The sequence below is a fragment of the Lentinus tigrinus genome (genome assembly GCF_003813185.1).
Source record: "Lentinus tigrinus ALCF2SS1-7 unplaced genomic scaffold L226scaffold_2, whole genome shotgun sequence".
Lineage (NCBI taxonomy): Eukaryota > Fungi > Basidiomycota > Agaricomycetes > Polyporales > Polyporaceae > Lentinus > Lentinus tigrinus.
The window spans coordinates 307,523-325,454 of record NW_027137911.1 but is presented as its reverse complement, the minus strand read 5'-3'; the positions used below and the strand labels follow the sequence as shown (position 1 = coordinate 325,454).

Below are 17,932 nucleotides of genomic sequence, written 5' to 3'. Positions count from 1 at the left end.
AACTGTACGGCCAACTGTATGATCTTCCGAAATGCTCGTTGCCAGAATCAGCGGCTCCTTGGTGGTTCGACAGGAATAGGCCAGAATAGGAAGAAAGATGCTACCGTGTACGAAGCGGCATTTGGATAGCTGCCAGGCCATTTGACGCACGGCAATATGCTTTGAGTACGGACCCATAAGGACCCACTGAAGATGCATCTGCCGTGGTCATTAGCCACCTCCATAGGTGTGCATCTGGACCGAAGCCGATACACACAGGGGCATGAAGAGAGCAGCAATGCGGACGACCCGCAAAAGGGATGTCGAGTGCGGGGGCATCCACAATGGGTTCTGGGCAGCGGCATGGACGCAATCAATGCTTTGGCCAAGAATGGGCTAGATTATGTCGGCCGAGTACCGGAGTATGAAAGCGCCCCGCCCCTTGCGCGATTCTGCTGATATCCTCGTGGTAGAAAGTTGAAGGCGGCGTCGTGCAGACCGGAAACTCCGCCGCAATCTGTACTCCGCACCACTGGCTTTCGCCACCCTTGTCTCGACTCTCCGTCCACCCACCGCGGTCACCCCTCCTAGAAAAAGCACCCACCGTGAAGCGTCCTCCGGGACGTCCGTAGTTCCTGTCGCATCGCTGTCGAAATCCCTGCCTTTATCTTTTGAATCGCTCTCCTCCGTTTGTCGCTGACTCGTCGTTTGCGCATAGCTTTTTCTGCTTGTCATTCCTCTCTGTGCTCGAGTTTACTTGTCCATCACTAGTCTCGCTGTCGATTCTTGTCATTTCTCGCCTCCCGGACGCCGCACGCACCGAGCACAAGGGCCTTCACTCCACACCACACTCGCGCCAATCGATCCCAAGCCCCCTTCCGATCTTCACGCCCGCATTCGCCATGTCACGCCCCGAAGCACACGGTCAGGACTATGATCATCCCGCATTCGAGGGGCGGAGCAGCGGAGAACACGCGCATGGGCATGGGGCGGGCGGGCAGGACTACGGCGGACTCATGCGGGACTACATGCCCCGGGACAGCGGTCTGCGCGAGGGCGGGCCAGCCGGGCGGGACTACGGCGCACACGAGTTCGCGTCCTCGACGTTCTACAACTCCTCCTACAGCGCATCACCGCCGCCCCCGCCCTTCACCGCCGATCGCCGACAGCTGACGGCCCCCAACATGGCCGGCCCCGGCTTCCCGTCCTTCGTCGCGCCGAGGATGCTCAATTCGGGACAGGGAATCGGCGTCGGGGCGGCAGGAAGCTGGCCCGCGAAGCCGGCGACGTTCTCGGGCACGCCGAACTCGGGCAGGCCGTCCGGGGAAGGGGGCGGCCCTGTCCCTTCACAAGTCCAACCGTCCGCGGTTCCGCCCTTGGTTCTTAACCAGCACCATCGCCCCTCTCCCCCGCGCGGCCTCCCAGAGCTCTACTCCTCTCCCCTCCTCCCCTCCAACCCCCCCTTCCCCGACCGCGACAACCGCGACGCCTTCTTCGCCCAACGTCCCCACCCGCAGCAGTCCTCCAGCCCGCTGTCTGTGCAGGTCCCGCCCGCGCAACCCCAGTCCCTCCCCTCTCCCAACGCCCCGACCCCTTCCCCTCGCACGACCCTCTGGTGGGGCGAACTCGAACCCTGGATGGACGAAGAGTACGCAAAGCAAGTCTGCAGCCTCATGGGCTGGGACCCCGTTGGCATCAAGGTGCCCCGCCCTGCTCCCGATCCCATCACCGGTCAACAGGCCAACAACCCGGGCTATTGCTTCTTAACGTTCCCCACCCAGACTCAGGCGGCCTCCATCTTGTCCCATGTGAACAGCAACAACGCTCCCCTCATCATGCCAAACTCGACCAAGCCGTTCTCCCTCAACTGGGCGTCCTCTGTGCCATCTGCACCTTTGCCGTCCAGCATGCCAGGCCAGACCATCTCGATTCCCGGCGTTCAGAACCCCCAGTACCCTAAGGAGTACAGCATCTTCGTCGGTGACCTTGCCCCGGAGGTATCGAACTCTGACTTGGTCGCCGTGTTCCGCAACCCCGTCCTTGGTCTCCGCAATGACCGTGAGCCACGCTTCATTCGCCCATTCCTCAGCTGCAAGAGCGCGAAGATCATGCTCGATCCAGTCACCGGTGTCTCTCGTGGGTATGGCTTTGTTAGGTGCGTGCATCAGTGACTATATGCGCTTGTCCAGTTCTAATGGCAGTACTAGGTTCACTGACGAGGCCGATCAGCAGCGTGCGCTCATCGAGATGCATGGTCTCTATTGTCTCTCACGACCCAGTACGTTTGGCTATTGTTCATATAATTTGACGCCCGCGAAGCTGACTATATGCACACAGTGCGCATCTCTCCGGCCACCGCTAAGTTCAAGCCAGCACCTGGCATGACGGGGATCGACTTCTCGCAGGTGCCGTTCGCTCCTATGATGCAGTCTGGCCCAGTCCATGGATGTCAGGACCTTGCGGCCTCCCACACTGCGTCGGGCGGAGGTGTTGCTCAGGCGAAGAGTGTCTCAGCCCCTCTCGCGGGCGTGGCTGCATCGTCGTCGTCGAATACATCACTGAACAGTGCGGTGTCCAATTCTGGCTCCTCGTCCTCGTTGTCCGCGCCTTCGCTCAGTTCAGGTCCGAGCGCGGCGTCGTCATCGACGTTAGCATCCACGACGTCCGACGAAGCGCTCAAGTCCGGTCAATATACGAACTCCAATGGTACCGCGTCGTCAACTCCGTCCAACAACAACGGGGTGCCCTCGATCACTGCGCCGTATGCCCAGCAGAACGCCGACCAGCTCATGGCACAGCGCTACAACCTTTCAGAGGAGTCGTGGAAGCATCACGCTCAAGCCCGCGCAATTCTGTCGAACCTGATCGGCCCTAACGGAGAACAGTTGACGTCATCAGATCCTTACAACACGACGGTGTTTGTTGGGGGCTTGTCGCCGCTAATCTCAGAAGACACTCTGCGGACCTTCTTTGCGCCTTTTGGCGAGATTCACTACGTTCGTGTTCCTATCCCCCGTCCTAGGCACGATGCTCACACCCGCAATATAGGTCAAGGTTCCCGTCGGAAAGCATTGTGGCTTTGTGCAATTTGTGCGCAAGCCGGACGCCGAACGGGCGATTGAGAAGATGCAGGGCTTCCCTATAGGGGGCAGCAGGATCAGGCTGAGCTGGGGGCGTAGTCAGTGTGCGTTCCCTACGTCTTATCTGGACCGTTTTCTTGCTCACACCTCACATAGACAAGGCAGCTCAAGCAGCCGCACAGGCCGCACAAGCAGCCGCGTTCCAGGCTCAGTACCAGGCGCAGCTGCAGCAGACACAACCTCAGGGTCAGGCCACTCAGCCGCAGAATCAGCAGCAGCAGCAGCAGCCTCCCCTCACTCCTGAGCAAGCGCTCCAGCTTCTAGAGAAGTTTGGTCTCACGAACCTTCTAGCGAGTGGTGGTGGCCCCGCTAGCGGTGCTATGGAGAATGTGAGTAACGAGCGTCAGATTGCAGCTGCTCTGCTCAACGACGTCGATGGCGATCGCATGGCGTCGTTTAACGCATTCGCTCCCCCCATCTTCGCGCCACGCCAGACCAACAACTCCGCGGCATTGTCCAACTTCTCCCCCTTCTCCCCCGACCCCAGCTACCTTGGCGACCGCGCGAACAACGACGCCTCTGCATCACAGGGGCCTCATGGGGCCAAGTCGTACACGCCGTGGTACAGCGGTCAGGATGACAAGGTCACGAGTGCCAACGGGAAGGTCTCGCCTACGTCTGCCCAGGCTGTCCGCTCGTCAAACGTCTCGCAACGCTTCACCTCCTTCCTGAGCGATGCACCAGCTCCTGGTGCATTCCAGCCCGCCAGGACGTCCAGCCGCCAGGAAGCGCCCATCGCGAGGCCTGAGCCTGGCCGTCGGGTTCCCCAAAAGGAGGACTTTAGTGCTTCTGCGCCAGATCCCGAGGTTGTCCGAGATGTGAACGGAACTCTTGCCAGCCTCGCTCTGGATGAACACGAGAACGCGTAACTGCAAACCGCCGCATCTTAAGTTAACACGCACATCATCAAGTACATACCGTCGCAACAACTATTCCCCTCACTCCTTCTAGCTTTGTTAAGTCGTTCGAGTTCCGCTTCGTACTTATCCACATCCCTATGGCTATCGAATGTCACTTCACGTTCTTCATGACGCTATCAGGTCCATCCGTCGCCTTCTGTCCTTTTGATCACGTCCTACTTTAGCATGCGGAATCTGTTATACTACATCCACCGTACGCGTTCGCATCTGCCTCCGTCCCACATATCTCAATTAGTCACCGAACGTTCATCGTCATGATACTCTCGAATCGCGAAGCCCACATCTCCGTTTTCTCGTTTTGTCTCCCTAGTTCCTGTTATCTCGGTAGTATCTGCTGTCCCAAGGGCTATCCCCTCTCCCTACAATGACACTAATGAGCCAGGCATGTTCGCTTGAAGAATTCGGTGAAGTGCACTGGCAGCTACTGGCAGATGGGGAGTACGCATAAGTGCGTTGTTGGTAGGCGCCGAATGGCCTAGAATGGCACTAACCCTAGTAGAGGGTTTGCCGCACTTCGTCTGAATCTGGAGACTTGCTGCAGCTCAAGGCTAATTTTTCCCTCATCCTTCCGACGTTCTGAACACCTACACCATGGCTCCCAACGGCGTGAATGGCGTCTACGATGACGAAGAGATCGACTACTCTGACATTGAAGCAAAGTGTGTACCTCCGATTTCAATGACAACGCTGAAAAATTCAGGCCTCGCGTAGATATCAGGTCCAGTACGATGAGGGACTCGACAACATCCTCGTCGTTGATGGTGTGCCCGTAATTGACAAGTCCAAACTCGAGAAGCTGCTTCAGAAATTATCCAAAGACTTCACTCGCAAGGGATGCCCCATCAAGCCTGAGAACGTCACCGTGCCGTGGAACGATGCCAACGGGAAAAGCAAAGGGTGCGTAATTCTGCGGTTCAGCCTAGGGGTACGCGGGGGTTGATTCTTTCCGCATATGCAGGTACATCTTCATGGAGTTCAAGAATGCGGACGATGCGGCACGCGCATTGGCCACGATGAACGGGCATCCGTTCGATGCAAAACACACCTTCCTGATCAACCGCTTCACCGACTTCGAGCGGTACCTCAACCTCGATGAGACGTACGTGGAGCCTGAGCCGGAAGAGTACAAGCCCAAGGTATGTCTTCATGTGAGCTTTCAATATGGAAAGGGCACGGAATGAACGATGTCGGCAGGAACATCTGCGTGCTTGGCTCGGTGACCCTCAAGGTCGTGACCAGTATGCCACCTACCGCGGCGACGAGGTTGAGATCCATTGGCACGGTAAGCCTTCCCAGTGTGAGGTCGCATACAGCAAACTCGTGAGTATCAGGTCAATTCGCGTCCCTTGTACTGTCCTCAACCCAGGATGCTGTAGAACTGGACGGATCTGTATGTCTCCTGGTCACCCATGGGCACGTACTTCGCTACCCTCCACCGACAGGGTGTGCGTCTGTGGGGTGGCCCGTCCTGGGAGCCTACACAACGGTTCGCGCACCCGCTCGTCAAGCTCATCGACTTCTCGCCGAACGAGCAGTACCTCGTCACATGGTCCTACGATCCCATCGTTGTGCGCGAGGGTGCGGAGCAGGGCCCGCAATACTTCTCGCCGGAAGACGAGGGCAACAACATCGCGGTCTGGGACATCAAGACTGGAAACCTTCTCCGTACCTTCCCGAGTGTGTATCCCGAGGGCGACGAGGCGAAGAAGCAGATGCAGTGGCCTGCATTGAAGTGGAGTCCCGATGACAAGTTTGTCGCGCGCGTCACCCCAGGTCAGCAGATCAGCGTGTACGAGCTCCCGGGCATGGGTCTCCAGGGCAAGAAGAGCATCAAGATCGAGGGCGTCGTCGATTTCGAGTGGCGACCTCTTGGTGACAAGGACCGCGAGGAGCTTGAGAAGGAGAACAAGGCACCGGCCAAGACGACGAAGAAACCAAGGGAGAACATGATTGCGTATTGGACTCCTGAGGTTCAGAACCAGCCCGCCCGTGTGTCGCTGATGAACTTCCCGAGTCGGGAGACGCTGCGGCAGAAGAACCTGTTCAACGTTACTGAGGTGCGTTCTATCAAGTTGGTGTTATGAAGTAGCTACTCATCACGTCACGTCTACAGTGCAAGCTCTACTGGCAGAACCAAGGCGATTTCCTCTGCGTCAAGGTCGATCGTCACACAAAAACGAAGAAGTCCATCTTTTGTAACCTGGAGATCTTCCGTGTACGGGAGAAGGACTTCCCGGTCGAGGTCGTTGAGCTCAAGGACACCGTGACCGACTTCTCGTGGGAGCCCAAGGGCGAGCGGTTCGCGCTTGTCTCGAGCAGCGATCCCAACCTCGGCAACCCCGGGCCCGGTATCACCATCAAGACTGATGTCAGCTTCTACCAGCAGGACCGCAGTAAGGGCGACTTCAGGTTGCTTAAGACCCTCCCCGCGCGGACAAGTAATACGGTCCGTTGGTCCCCGCGGGGTCGGCATGTGGTCCTCGCCACGGTCGGTTCGTCGAGCAAATCGGAGTTGGAGTTCTGGGATCTTGACTTCACCACTGACGAGACCCGTCGCGAGAGCGCACCGTGGGGCAGCGGCATCCAGCACCTCGGTACGGCAGATCACTACGCCGTCACCGATGCTGAGTGGGACCCCAGTGGTCGGTATCTCGCCACGAGCGCTAGTGCATGGAGGCATACGGTAAGTAATCGTCATCTGCATCCGTCCGTGACGAGTGCTAACTGAGGTTGGACGTAGCTGGAAAACGGTTATGCGATCTGGGACTTCCGTGGACAGGAACTCGAGAAGCACATCCTCGACCGGTTCAAGCAATTCCTCTGGCGACCACGCCCGCCGTCATTGCTCTCGAAGGAGAAGCAGAAACAGATTCGGCGCAACCTCAAGGAGTACAGCCGGGTGTTTGACGAGGAGGACGCGGCAGAAGAGAGCAACGTGAGCGCGGAGCTCATCGCGCACCGCAAGCGGCTCGTCGACGAGTGGAACGCATGGCGGCTGCGCTGCAAGGAGGAGGTTGCGGAGGACAGGAGGAAGCGCGGCAAGAAGGTCGAGCCCGCGAAGGAAAAGGCAGCGCAGGAAGAGGAGAAGGAGGAGATCGAGGTCTGGGTCGACGAGGTGATCGAGCAGATCGAGGAAGAGGTCGTCGAGTAGTTGTGCGTCTTCGCAGTTGGGATGGATGGTCTGGCGTATGCTTGCCTGAGTTGATTGTGCTCGTGAATAGTTGCTTTCGCCATGTTGTATTCATCCAAACTCTTCCCTGGCCATTCTCTGCAGAGAGCGTGCGTGAGAAGAGACGAGAAGGTGTGACCTCGGACGCGGTCACGTTGTGGACGCGAGTGGTTCTTGGAACTGACTCCACCAAGACTCGCCGCATGCGTCACTGACGACACCAGTGACACCAGTGACACCAGCCTCAGCCTTCTCCAACTCCCGACGCCAGCGAAATGTGCAGATATAAAGCCTTCGACGTCCGCTCAGTAAGCCATGTTTTCTCTCTTCCGCTCTGCCCTCAAACAACCCGCAGTCGCCGCATCCCGCTCTCCCTGTAGACTAACTCGCACTCTCTATACGACCGTCGTGCGCCGAAACATGTCCTCCAGCACCGAGAATACCAAGTTCGCTACTTCTCGTCTCTTCAACGTCGAGGACTGGGTCGTTGTCGTCACCGGCGGCGGCACTGGTATCGGCCTCATGATTACTCAAGCCTTCGCGAACAACGGTGCCCGTGTCTACATCACCGGACGCCGCCCAGAAGCTCTCGAGACCGCCGCGAAGACATGGGGCAAGAGCCTCCTCAACCCCCGTGGACAGATCATTCCCGTTCCCGCGGACTGCACAGACAAGGCGTCGATCGAGAACCTCGTTAGCACGATCGCGAAATACGAGAAGCGCGTCGATGTACTCGTTAACAATGCTGGTGTCAGCAAGGGCACCTCTACCGTCGAGAAGGGCGACGAGAGCGCGAAAGCGCTCAAGGAGCAGCTTTGGAACGAGAGCCTCGCCGACTGGGAAGAGGTCTACCGCACAAACGTCACTAGGTAAGTATTTACACACCAGTAACGAATATCGATGTCTTGTATTGACCGCGCATATACCCAGCTACTTCTTTACGTCTGCCGCCTTCGTCCCTCTCCTCTCTGCGGCCGCACGGGAAGGCCACACCGGCACTGTGATCAATATCTCGTCCATGTCTGGTATCACTCGCACGTCGCAACACCACTTCAAGTACAACGTGTCGAAGGCAGCTACCATCCACCTCTCCCAGCTCCTTGCACAGGAATTTCGCCGTCCTGGAGTGAATGTGCGCGTCAACAACATCGCACCAGGTATCTTCCCGAGCGAGATGACGGGTACGCGTCTTCCTGGACTCTTGGCATCACGCGTGTGGCTGACAGCTGCATAAGTGGGCGAGTCCGACGACAAGAACAAGTCCAGTATGGAGGTTCCCCCAGACTACGGGGAGAAGAAGGGCATTCCTGCCGGTCGCCCTGGACGCGAGGAGGATATGGCGCAACTGGCGCTTTTCCTTGCTTGCAATGAGTATGCATACGGCCAGGTGAGTGCTATTGCGTACTCATGGGGCATAATGTGTGCTCATTGCTTGGTTTTCAGACCGTGTCCATCGAAGGAGGCTATCTCCTCGAGCACCCATAGAGTCGCTTCGTCAACTTCGTGTATCATACCAACTGTATTCATTACTTGCATTCGGCCTGTAGCGATCACTATCCGTCACAGCGTGTTTGCGAAGTCGACTGGCATTATGATTCGGGCCTCATAAGTGGTGCGTGCCGAATGAGGTCGGGGCTCTACGGCGATCTTGTAGTTCGGCCTGTCAGCCTTCCGCCATTCATAAGCCAAACGTCCTCCTTTCGTCCGGACTTCCTCCTGCCACCATCTCTTACTGTCGCGCACATCACTGGTTGACTATCATCATGGCTGGCTCCAACACTTCTACGACTACCTACGCTCTCCAGAAGAGCCTCAGAGGCAACCTGCGGTTCCTCTCTATGTTCGCCCATCTCGCCGGCCGGGATCTCAGCCCGTCAATCTCTCTCCTCCTCAAGTTTGTCAACCCTGACTCGCCTTGCGAAGTTCTGACATCTTGGAGCTTCCTCTCAATCGCAGTCTTCTGGTTGTGGATGCTGGCTTCGCGTCTAGGTATGCTGGCCGTCATCCTCCTGGTAGCGAGTGCCCCCTGGTGGTTGGCCCTCCTTCCGGAAGATACACCGACCCTCCTCGCTACCGCATACAAGACCACCACTCGTCTGCTCGTCGGGGAGATGGAAGCGCTCTTCGTACAGCAAGCCACCGAAATCAACGGCCTCATTGTCAGCCTCCAAGCATCCCAGGCGGAGAACGAGGCTCTCACAGTGCGCCTTCGCGAGGCCGAGCAACGAATGGACGAAGGGGCGTTCAACAGCTGTGAATCCGAGTTCGTCGGAAAGCTTCAAGATGCCCAGATCGAGATGATGTCGATGGCCCTTACGCTCACGGAGAAGACGGAAGAGCTTGCTACCAAAGAGAGTGAGCTCGAGGAGACGAAGGCCGAGCTGGAGGAGAGCAAGCTTCTCGCGCAGGACGCCAAGCGGATCCCAGCCTTGGTGAATATGATCGAGGACTTGCAGGGCGAGCTCGAGACCGCGAAGGAGCTGTTGGTGGAGAAGGAGCGCAGCTTGCAAGACGAGAGGGAGCAGGTGTGCGAGAAGGAGCAGGAACTTGGAGAGCTCGTGGACGAGCTCGAGGCTCTGCGGGACGCGGAATACCGTGCTCGGACTGGTGCTGCTGGAACGGCGGTGAGTTCTTTGTCCTTCGTACCTCCCTCCCATAGTCACGTCTGACATTTTCGAGCAGAGAACCATGGTGCAGCTGAGGACGAATTTGACTGTCGCAAGGGCCGAAGTCGCCTCCCTCACCACCGAATTGTCGGCTCAGGAAGCCGTCGTCGCGTCGATCACCACTCAGCTCGCGGAGCAGGAGGCGGAGACCGCAATGGCTAACCAGGAGATCGACGAACTGCGGGAGCAGGCCGACCAAGGAAACCAGGCCCTCCACGGGATCGTCGACCAAGCCAACAAGAAGATTCACCGCAGGAACGCGGAGGTCAGCCGGCTCTGGGCCTTCCTTCAGGTTCGTCTTGCTGAGGTAGACGGACTGCGGTGGGAGCTTGGCTTGTGGCACGACGAGGCGGCGCAATTGAAGAAGGCACTGGAGGTCTTCCAACCGCCGACGCCGCCCTCTGATTCCGCATCCATGGAAGAGGTTGAGCCTGCCTCCGACCTCCCGACCATCGTCGTACAATCGCCTTCATCAGAATGGGTGCGAGAGGAGAAACAGAAGATCAACAAGTCCCTGCTACGAGCACCGAAAAGGAACACCCGGACGAAGTCGAAGTTGCCTAAGAAGAAGGGCAGCAAGTCAGTGTCGGCGCCGTCTACATCCACTTCCCTGTCCTCTCCATCCCCATCCACATCTCCGTCGTCGTCGTCGTCATCCGCCAATCTCCCTGCTGCTCAACCGGAACTGTCATCACCCCTCATCACCTCCAACAACGTCACTCCATCCCCTTGCCTTGAGGAAGCCACTTCCCCTACAACACCCCCTTCCCTTACGACAATCGCCCTGCCCGTTGACGAGACCATCCCCCAATGTCTCGTAGTAGACCAGATCACACCCACTCCTTCCTCGACGGATGATGAGCTAAGGTTGACCTCGTCGCCGAGACACGAAGACAGCATTCTCCCATCGCGCGCACACGACCAGAGCATGCCCTCGCCGCAGCCAGTCCACGACGCGACCTTCCCTATTTCCCTTTCGCGAATCGACAACACCATTCCCCCAGTCTCAGTCAAACCAATGAACTCACACATTTCCGCTCTCAAGGCTGACTCGAAGGCCTTCTGGGCACCAAAGCGCTCGCTCACCATATCGCTCCGACTACGACGAAACCCGTTGGGGTCGATCTCGGGCAACGCGCCTCGCCACTCGCGCTTCCGGAACCAGAACCAGGATCAGAACTCGCTGAAACTAGCGGATATCACTTGCGAGGTGGACGAAGGAAGTTGGACGATGGTTAGCATTGATTGAACGGACGAGCCCGGTGCATAGTGTTGAGTGCTGATGTATGAGGACCTAGTGTTCCTGCTCGCCTTGGTATAGTGCCCGCCGATCTCTTCACTCATATTGTAGTAGCCATGAGGAAACGCACGTAGAAGAGCATAGAATAGCAAATCTACTCTCCATCAAACAGTCATCGAGTGAGAGGGACAAACGGCAGCACGAGCGAGAAAGTAAGCTTAAAGTAAGTACGAGCGACGAGTCCATCGGCGCCAATGCAGAGGCCAGTTGGACATTTCGGTCGGAGTCCCAACAACGAGACCGACGCGTCTCTCTTCGCGCTCGTCGCGTTTGACCTCACGCTCATCGTCTCCGCCCTCGCGCTCGTCTTCCAGCATGTCAAAACGCGGCGCGTCTCCTCCCCCTGGCGGTGCTCTTATCAAGCGCGCCCGCTCTGGTTCTCCGGCCCCCAACACTCAGATCGCTATCTCTTCGTCCAATGACGAAAGGCAGCAGGCCTTGGTACGCACCGTAAAACGCACGAGTAGTCTGGAGGCTCCTATCATCAGCTTGTCGGGCTCCCATTCGGTGCGTATGTTATTCTGTGCTGTTTGCATTAGATTGCTCATAGCTCGCTCGCGCGCAGGCGGAAATCCTGAGCTGTAGGTTCGATCCTAGTGGCCAAAACATTGCCGCGTGTTCAGCGGACAGAAGTGTCTGTGAGTGGTGTCGTAGACTGTTGCATTCTCGAGAGTTTCCGTGCTGAGACTGGTTTCCCAAGCGCTATGGCGTACATATTCCCCTAACACGAACTATGGCCTCATAGCAAACATCCACAAAGCCCCCATCCTCGACCTGCAATGGTCGCTCACCTCTCAGCTCATGTATACCGTCTCCGCCGACCACACTCTCAACGTCACGGACCTCACGACTGGCCAGCGTGTGCGTAAACTCCACGCTCACCGTGGTATCATTAATTCGCTGGACAGAACTCTCGCAGGAGGCGCAGGTGTCGAGCTCGTTGTCACCGGCGGTGATGACGGAACCGTTCGTATATGGGAAGGCGGGGACGAAGGCGAGAAGCAGCCTGTGAGCGTGTACGAGCTGGGATGCCCAATCACTTCGGTCTGCTGGAGTGCAGACGGTGCGAGTATATATGCAGGTGCATTGGACAACGAGATCCACGTACGTTCAAACGTCGCTCATCATAGACGCATACTGATGTTCTGTCAAGGTCATCGACTTCCGGAAAAACGAAGAAGTTTATACCCTTATGGGACATACCGACACTCCGACGTCCCTAGCCCTCTCGCCAAATGGCCATTACCTCCTCTCTCCATCGTTCTCGTCCCAAACGATCATTCACGACGTTCGCCCATTCTCTCCTTCGCCAAATCGTATACACCGGGTGCTCATGGGCGCACCTGCTGGCTTCGAGAACACGCTCCTCCGCGGTGCATGGAGTAAGGACGACGGTGGGCGGCGAGTAGGAGTGGGTGGTGCTGACCGCACTGTGTGTATATGGGATGTGGAAAGCGGCAAGGTGTTGTACAAGGTACGTTTCAGACGACAGCTTCATGCGGTTCAAAGTTGAGCATTATGTCTCTTACTTCTAGCTGCCTGGACACAAAGGCACCGTGACCGCCGTCGACTTCCATCCCAAGGAGCCCATCAGTATGCATCGTCCGGCTTCCTGCCTGTGCACAAACGTCTTACGCTTCTTCACAGTCCTGACAGGTAGCAAGGATGCCACTATGCTCCTAGGAGAGATTGAGCCTACTATTACTGCGTGATTCGCTGTAGTTCTGTTGTAATGTTACGCATGACAGTTGCTTTTCGGCACTCCATCATTTCGAAGCAGGTATGGATTCATCAGTTTCGGATGTCTATGATACATGGCAAGAAGCAGTGGTAAGTATTCATACAGCAAGAACAAACGACAAGTACAGCATGGCACTATTCATGCATCCTCCCCAAAAATATCCTGAGTGGTCGGCAACGGAATCATTTCCTTGTGGAAGCTGGGGTGCACGGCGCGAACCTGCTCCATGTACCAGATCTTAGTGGGCGCGACGGGTACACCAGGTCCTCCCGGCTCTTTCTCGATGCCGTATGGCCAGAGGTTGTTGAACAGCCGCGGGTCGAGCTCGATCGGGACGTTGGGGTCGACGCGCGCAAGCTGCACCCACGTCGCATCGATGCCCATGCCAACGATGATCTTGTCCACGGTGCTCGGCTCGATGTACACCGTGATCTCGTCCTTGAACGGGTTGTGCACGGGCCCCGGGCCAGGCGTCACCTCCGCGCCCTCGCAGTCGTCAGTCACTGCCGCCCCACGGGAGTCGCGCAGGAGACGCGGCTTCACGACGTCGGACTTGTCGTACGTGTCCCACTCGGGCCAGGGGACGAGGGTCATCTTCGCGAACGTCCCCTCGAGCTCGCGCTCGACGGCCTCGGGGTCGTGAAGCGGTGCAGGCTCGCCGTCCTTCCCGCCTTTCTTCTTCTTCTTCTGCTGCGTATTCGAAGGAGGAGGCATCGTGACGCTCTTGATACGGCGCGTCGACGATTCGATGACCCCAGTTGTGTGCGTCAGCGGGAGCGCGGTGGGCCCCAGGTACTTGAAGAAAGGCGACTCCGTCGGAAGTGTATCCCAGGTCGCGGCGGTTTCGGGTGCGCCCCAGTTGAAGTCTGGGACAGGTTCGCCCCAAACGGGTGCAGCCTCCGCATCAGGGTTCGCAGAGGGATCCTTGTCCGCAATCACACCCTCCGCAGTGAGGTCCTTCATCTCCTGTTCCATGTCGTGCATGAGATCTTCGGTGACGACCTCGATCTGCTCGGCACCCGCAGCAGCCTGTAGGACTGCAGCCTCAGCGGCAACACCTTTCATCTCCTCCTCCATTTTCTGGCGCTTTGCCTCGGGCTCTAATGTATCAGAGGAGTCTCCAGCCTCCTCCTCGTGGGACCAGACAAATGCCTGGGCCATCGAGCCATAGAGGAGCTTACAACCCTCACTGAAGCCGTCAGGAACAGTCTTGCTGAGTACAAAGGTGTGCGGGAGCTCCTTCTTGGCGAGCTCGGCGACCGCGATGGCCTTCTTGAGACTCTTCTCCATCTCCGGGAAGATGCGGTGCCGGAGAAGGAATTTGAGGAAAAAGTCGAGCAGGATGGGGCCGTCGCGGCAGGACTTCTCCGAACTATCATGTCGCGAAGCTGTATGAGCTACAGTTTCGCGAAGGGTGAATGAACTCACAATGCCATGCCCCTGTCGCGGTAGTAGCCCGACAAGAAAATCTTGATGCATTTCTCGGCGTCGTTCAGGAAACGGTCGCTCTTCTCGTTCCGCACCTCGCGGTAGTACTCGCTGCGTTTCTGACTTTCCTCCGCTGTGGACGACGGCAAGGGGTTGGACGCGTTGCGCGACTCGTTCTGGTCTCCGATGAGGACGGTACGCTCTTTGGGCGCGCTTGCGTTCGGCATCTCGTCCTCGCCATCGACGTCGTCGTCATATGCCTCTTGCTGTGCTGCCATGGCCTGATTGATTGCTGCTATCTTTTTGCGTGCAGCGGGAGGCTGTACGCTGGCGATGAGGCCTAAGAAGACGCGAAACTAGACATGGGAAACATTGTCAGTCCGACTTCCCAATCTACATAGCCTGAGCGCGGGTCCGACTTACATGGTTCCAGAGATTCGTTAGGTCCTGGTTCTGATGCAGCGGCCGCCCAGACTTGAACTCGTGCGTAGCAATGTGGAGACGTTCCACACGCGGGAGAGACCTGCAGTGTGCGCACCCACATCAGCCTCAAGCCGCACCCAGGAAGGACGCGCCACTCACGAATCAATGGGCGCACTGAGCCTGCGCGAGCTTTCGTTGTCCTCCCACTCATCATACCATGCCTGGCGGATGACCGTGCCATCCGCCGCAACCTTCTTCTTGTTCTTGCGTTTGCGCTTTTCCATCTCGGTCAAGTCGTGGTGCACGCGAAGAGTGACTGTTGGGATACCCAGTCCGTCGACCTCGACGTGCCCTGGCTCGGGTTCGTCAACAATCTGGATGCCGAGAGGCTTGAAGTCCTTAAAAGGGATGAGCTCGACGCCAGGTGGGACGGCAGGGAAGGGGGGGAATGTGATCCAAGGGTTCGTCTCCTTCACGCTTTGTGACCACTCTTCGGAGCGTTCAGGGGCTGCTGCGGTAGCTTGGGGTGGCGCGTCCGTCGTATTGACGGTTACGTCGACGGTACGCTTTTCCGGCGCGGTGGTGGTAGGGTCCATCGCGGATCTGAGCAGCTGTTGTACGCGAGCGACGCGTTATGTTACGTTGAGGACGAAGCGGTGGCGTCAGAAGGACGCGTACTTACAGTCGCGTGAAATGGTGAGCACCTGTCTTGGACTCGGAGAGACAGTCAATCTTATGTCGGGCAGAAGGGGGGGACGGAGAGGCCCAGAGGTGATACTTGTGTACGGAAGACAAGACTGAGACGAGCAGAAGCGGAGGGGCCGAAGGTTAAAGAGGGATCGAGAGAGAAACGGTGATTGTCTGCAGCACGCACCGGCAGCTCAGGGTCGTGCACGAACCATATCCTGGTTTATCAATTGGCTTACGGACAAAGGTATGCAAGCAACATGCGGCGGGCCAGTGGCACGGAACGCGGCATAATCGAAGCAGCTGCGGTAGTTTGTACGCGCTTATGCACCGCCGTGACCTCGAGCTACCGCGACTTTCTCAGGTTGCGGTAAACTAGCATAGCATTCAAGAATAGATACAAGAATGGTAGATGAGGCTGAACGAGTGTGATGTCTGGGGATTATAGCGAGACGATAATTTACGACGCGCTGCCCGACCCTGCGGGCCAATATAGGGAATAAGGTAGGTATGCATACGGTGTACAAGTACAATGTTCTGTGAAGAATAGTGAGCACATATCTCGACGAACACGAGGGCAAGAACAACGCACCAGAGAGCAAGCAAGGTAACCCAACAAGTAGAAACCCGAAGTAGATGTTAATGCGGGAATGAGACGAGCGGAATGAGGGAAAGGAGGGGGCTGAGCCTATTAGTATCAGGTATTGGCGACCTTCCTTCGCTTCTTGGGCTTCTCCTCGTCTCCGTCTGCGCCGTCCGCGTTCGCCTCCAAGTCTCTCGCGTTCGCCTCCTTTGCCTTCTTCGCCCTTGACTTCGGCTTAGCTCCTACTCCCATGCTTGCATCGCTCGCCTCTCCAGGACGTATCCGACTCAAGGAACGCGGTCTCGCCTTCGTCTTCCCCTTCAGCACAGGCGTGCTCTCAACGTCCATCTCGCGGTCTGAATCTGTAATGACCGGCTTGCTCTTTGGCGGACGCCCGCGCCGTTTCTGAGCAGACACCGGGGCAGACCGCACGGATTGCACGTCGTCGTCCTCGCCATCCGTGCCTGGGACAACTTTCGAATCGGTGACGCGCACACGCCGCTTCGCCGCGCTCCCGGGAGCTTGCGTCTTCGATTTGGGGGGACGTCCGCGGCTACGTACGCTGCCCGCGACGCTCGCATTGTCGTCCACGTCCATCTGGTCGCCCTGTGGGGCAGCCTTCGCCTTGCCCTTGCCTTTCGGACGTGGCTTGCTTGCGCTCTTCCCAACCATCTCGTCCATGCCGCTGTCGCTACCCCCTTCGCTCACATCTTCGTCCGTGCTCGCCTCCTTCAGGTTCACGCTCCGAGGCCGCTTCCGCATCGAGCGTGCCCCGCGTGGCAATTGTGCGCGAATACCATGACAGTTCAACCGCAGACACGAGACAAGCTTATCGTCGTGCGGGGTCGAGTCTGCGCGGAACCTGGCCCGTTTAATATCGGTCTATGGGTCACGAAAGAGGGTACTGCATGAATACTCTCCCCCAAGCGCATATAATAAGTGAGTGCACGCACTGTGTGTTTTCCTTCATAACACCACCCATCCGGGGGACCCTGGTCTCCATCCCCTTCGACAATCTTGCCGCAGCACCCCCATAGTGTTTCGAAAGTCGCCCCAACCGTCCCGGGGGCACGGTTTGCACGCATAGCGGCGCCGATACGCTCGACCTCCGCGCTCTCGTCGTCATGGGGTACGAGACAGCTCCGATCGTCGTTCTCGACCTCGACGAAGTCCTTGTGGCAGCGCACACAATGCAGCTTCTGCGGAGGAGCGAGCTCGTCGAAGAAAGTAGCCAGCGTTGGGAGGTTCTCCGCGGGCATACGCGGGATACGCGACAGGATATATGCATGGAGCGTCTTGGGCGGGATCGCTGCGATGTGCGCGGTGAGCGACTCAACAGTCGGCTCCGGGGGAACAAAGACCGTAGCGGGGGCAATCGCGGTTAGATTCCCCGGAATGGAACCGCGACGGGTGGGTGAGGCCTGGCGTTCTTCGATGGAGAGACGCGCGATCTTTGTGGATGGGGATGCGGAGTGAATCTTGCCATGAGCAGCGGACGCGGAGTCAACGGAGGGCGAGGGAGTTCGTAGCTGGGCGTTCTTCTCTACCTTGCTGTCCGGGGACGCGTTCTGGTTCGAGGAAGACGCGGTGGGAGACGGTGGGAGGGGGACCGTCTCAGGTGGCGGTTGTGGCTTCCGCGTGAAGAAGCCGAAGACCATGTCGTATTATGGCTGTTATTTCGTGTGTCGCGGGTATAGCGGACAGTTGGGGGTGAAGAGAGACAGCGTAAGGAATGGAGGGAGCGTGGAGGACAAGAACGAGACGGGTATCGTGCAGGCAAGATAGCTGAAGCGGGCCTATTGAGGCGACGAAGCCAATGCAGCACAGCGTGGGAAGCACCCAAGATGCGTGGAGTCACACCCTCGACGCGTTCGTCACACCCTCGACGCGTGTATA

General features: G+C 57.8%; 8 protein-coding genes across 8 annotated transcripts; 6 read left to right on the top strand and 2 right to left on the bottom strand.

Moving 5' to 3' along the window:
- Positions 1-433: 433 nt before the first annotated feature.
- On the top strand, positions 434-4,423 carry L226DRAFT_608084 (uncharacterized protein). The gene is made up of 5 exons (XM_067685882.1): positions 434-2,134; positions 2,187-2,257; positions 2,317-2,975; positions 3,028-3,163; positions 3,216-4,423. Exons 1-5 carry the CDS (start codon positions 882-884, stop codon positions 3,986-3,988), a joined length of 2,892 nt encoding a protein of 963 aa, XP_067541306.1. The 5' UTR covers positions 434-881; the 3' UTR covers positions 3,989-4,423.
- Positions 4,424-4,559: 136 nt separating this feature from the next.
- On the top strand, positions 4,560-7,306 carry L226DRAFT_476673 (translation initiation factor eIF-3b). Its single transcript, XM_067676719.1, has 7 exons — positions 4,560-4,698; positions 4,751-4,936; positions 4,998-5,175; positions 5,234-5,359; positions 5,416-6,096; positions 6,153-6,722; positions 6,780-7,306. The coding sequence occupies exons 1-7, from the start codon at positions 4,631-4,633 to the stop codon at positions 7,188-7,190; spliced, it is 2,220 nt and encodes a 739-aa protein (XP_067541305.1). The 5' UTR covers positions 4,560-4,630; the 3' UTR covers positions 7,191-7,306.
- A 190-nt stretch (positions 7,307-7,496) lies between these two features.
- Positions 7,497-8,693, top strand: L226DRAFT_498400 (NAD(P)-binding protein; the record flags this gene model as incomplete). Its single annotated transcript, XM_067677667.1, has 5 exons — positions 7,497-7,516; positions 7,564-8,077; positions 8,139-8,389; positions 8,444-8,595; positions 8,652-8,693. The coding sequence occupies exons 2-5, from the start codon at positions 7,629-7,631 to the stop codon at positions 8,691-8,693; spliced, it is 894 nt and encodes a 297-aa protein (XP_067541304.1). The 5' UTR covers positions 7,497-7,516; positions 7,564-7,628.
- A 186-nt stretch (positions 8,694-8,879) lies between these two features.
- Positions 8,880-10,019, top strand: L226DRAFT_118721 (uncharacterized protein). The gene has a single exon (XM_067672186.1). It carries the CDS (start codon positions 8,972-8,974, stop codon positions 9,875-9,877), a length of 906 nt encoding a protein of 301 aa, XP_067541303.1. The 5' UTR covers positions 8,880-8,971; the 3' UTR covers positions 9,878-10,019.
- On the top strand, positions 9,741-11,306 carry L226DRAFT_118668 (uncharacterized protein). Its single transcript, XM_067672185.1, has 2 exons — positions 9,741-9,832; positions 9,891-11,306. The coding sequence occupies exon 2, from the start codon at positions 9,897-9,899 to the stop codon at positions 11,121-11,123; it is 1,227 nt and encodes a 408-aa protein (XP_067541302.1). The 5' UTR covers positions 9,741-9,832; positions 9,891-9,896; the 3' UTR covers positions 11,124-11,306.
- Positions 11,307-11,463: 157 nt separating this feature from the next.
- L226DRAFT_498396 (WD40 repeat-like protein) lies at positions 11,464-12,956 on the top strand. The gene is made up of 6 exons (XM_067677666.1): positions 11,464-11,681; positions 11,740-11,812; positions 11,875-12,278; positions 12,328-12,648; positions 12,710-12,767; positions 12,822-12,956. The coding sequence occupies exons 1-6, from the start codon at positions 11,490-11,492 to the stop codon at positions 12,884-12,886; spliced, it is 1,113 nt and encodes a 370-aa protein (XP_067541301.1). The 5' UTR covers positions 11,464-11,489; the 3' UTR covers positions 12,887-12,956.
- Positions 12,947-15,744, bottom strand: L226DRAFT_476665 (uncharacterized protein). The gene is made up of 5 exons (XM_067676718.1): positions 15,449-15,744; positions 14,926-15,377; positions 14,767-14,866; positions 14,344-14,699; positions 12,947-14,287 (listed from the first exon to the last, which is right to left on the bottom strand). The coding sequence occupies exons 2-5, from the start codon at positions 15,360-15,362 to the stop codon at positions 13,054-13,056; spliced, it is 2,127 nt and encodes a 708-aa protein (XP_067541300.1). The 5' UTR covers positions 15,363-15,377; positions 15,449-15,744; the 3' UTR covers positions 12,947-13,053.
- A 46-nt stretch (positions 15,745-15,790) lies between these two features.
- Positions 15,791-17,846, bottom strand: L226DRAFT_498392 (uncharacterized protein). Its single transcript, XM_067677665.1, has 3 exons — positions 16,990-17,846; positions 16,046-16,918; positions 15,791-15,990 (listed from the first exon to the last, which is right to left on the bottom strand). Exons 1-2 carry the CDS (start codon positions 17,692-17,694, stop codon positions 16,151-16,153), a joined length of 1,473 nt encoding a protein of 490 aa, XP_067541299.1. The 5' UTR covers positions 17,695-17,846; the 3' UTR covers positions 15,791-15,990; positions 16,046-16,150.
- Positions 17,847-17,932: the final 86 nt, after the last annotated feature.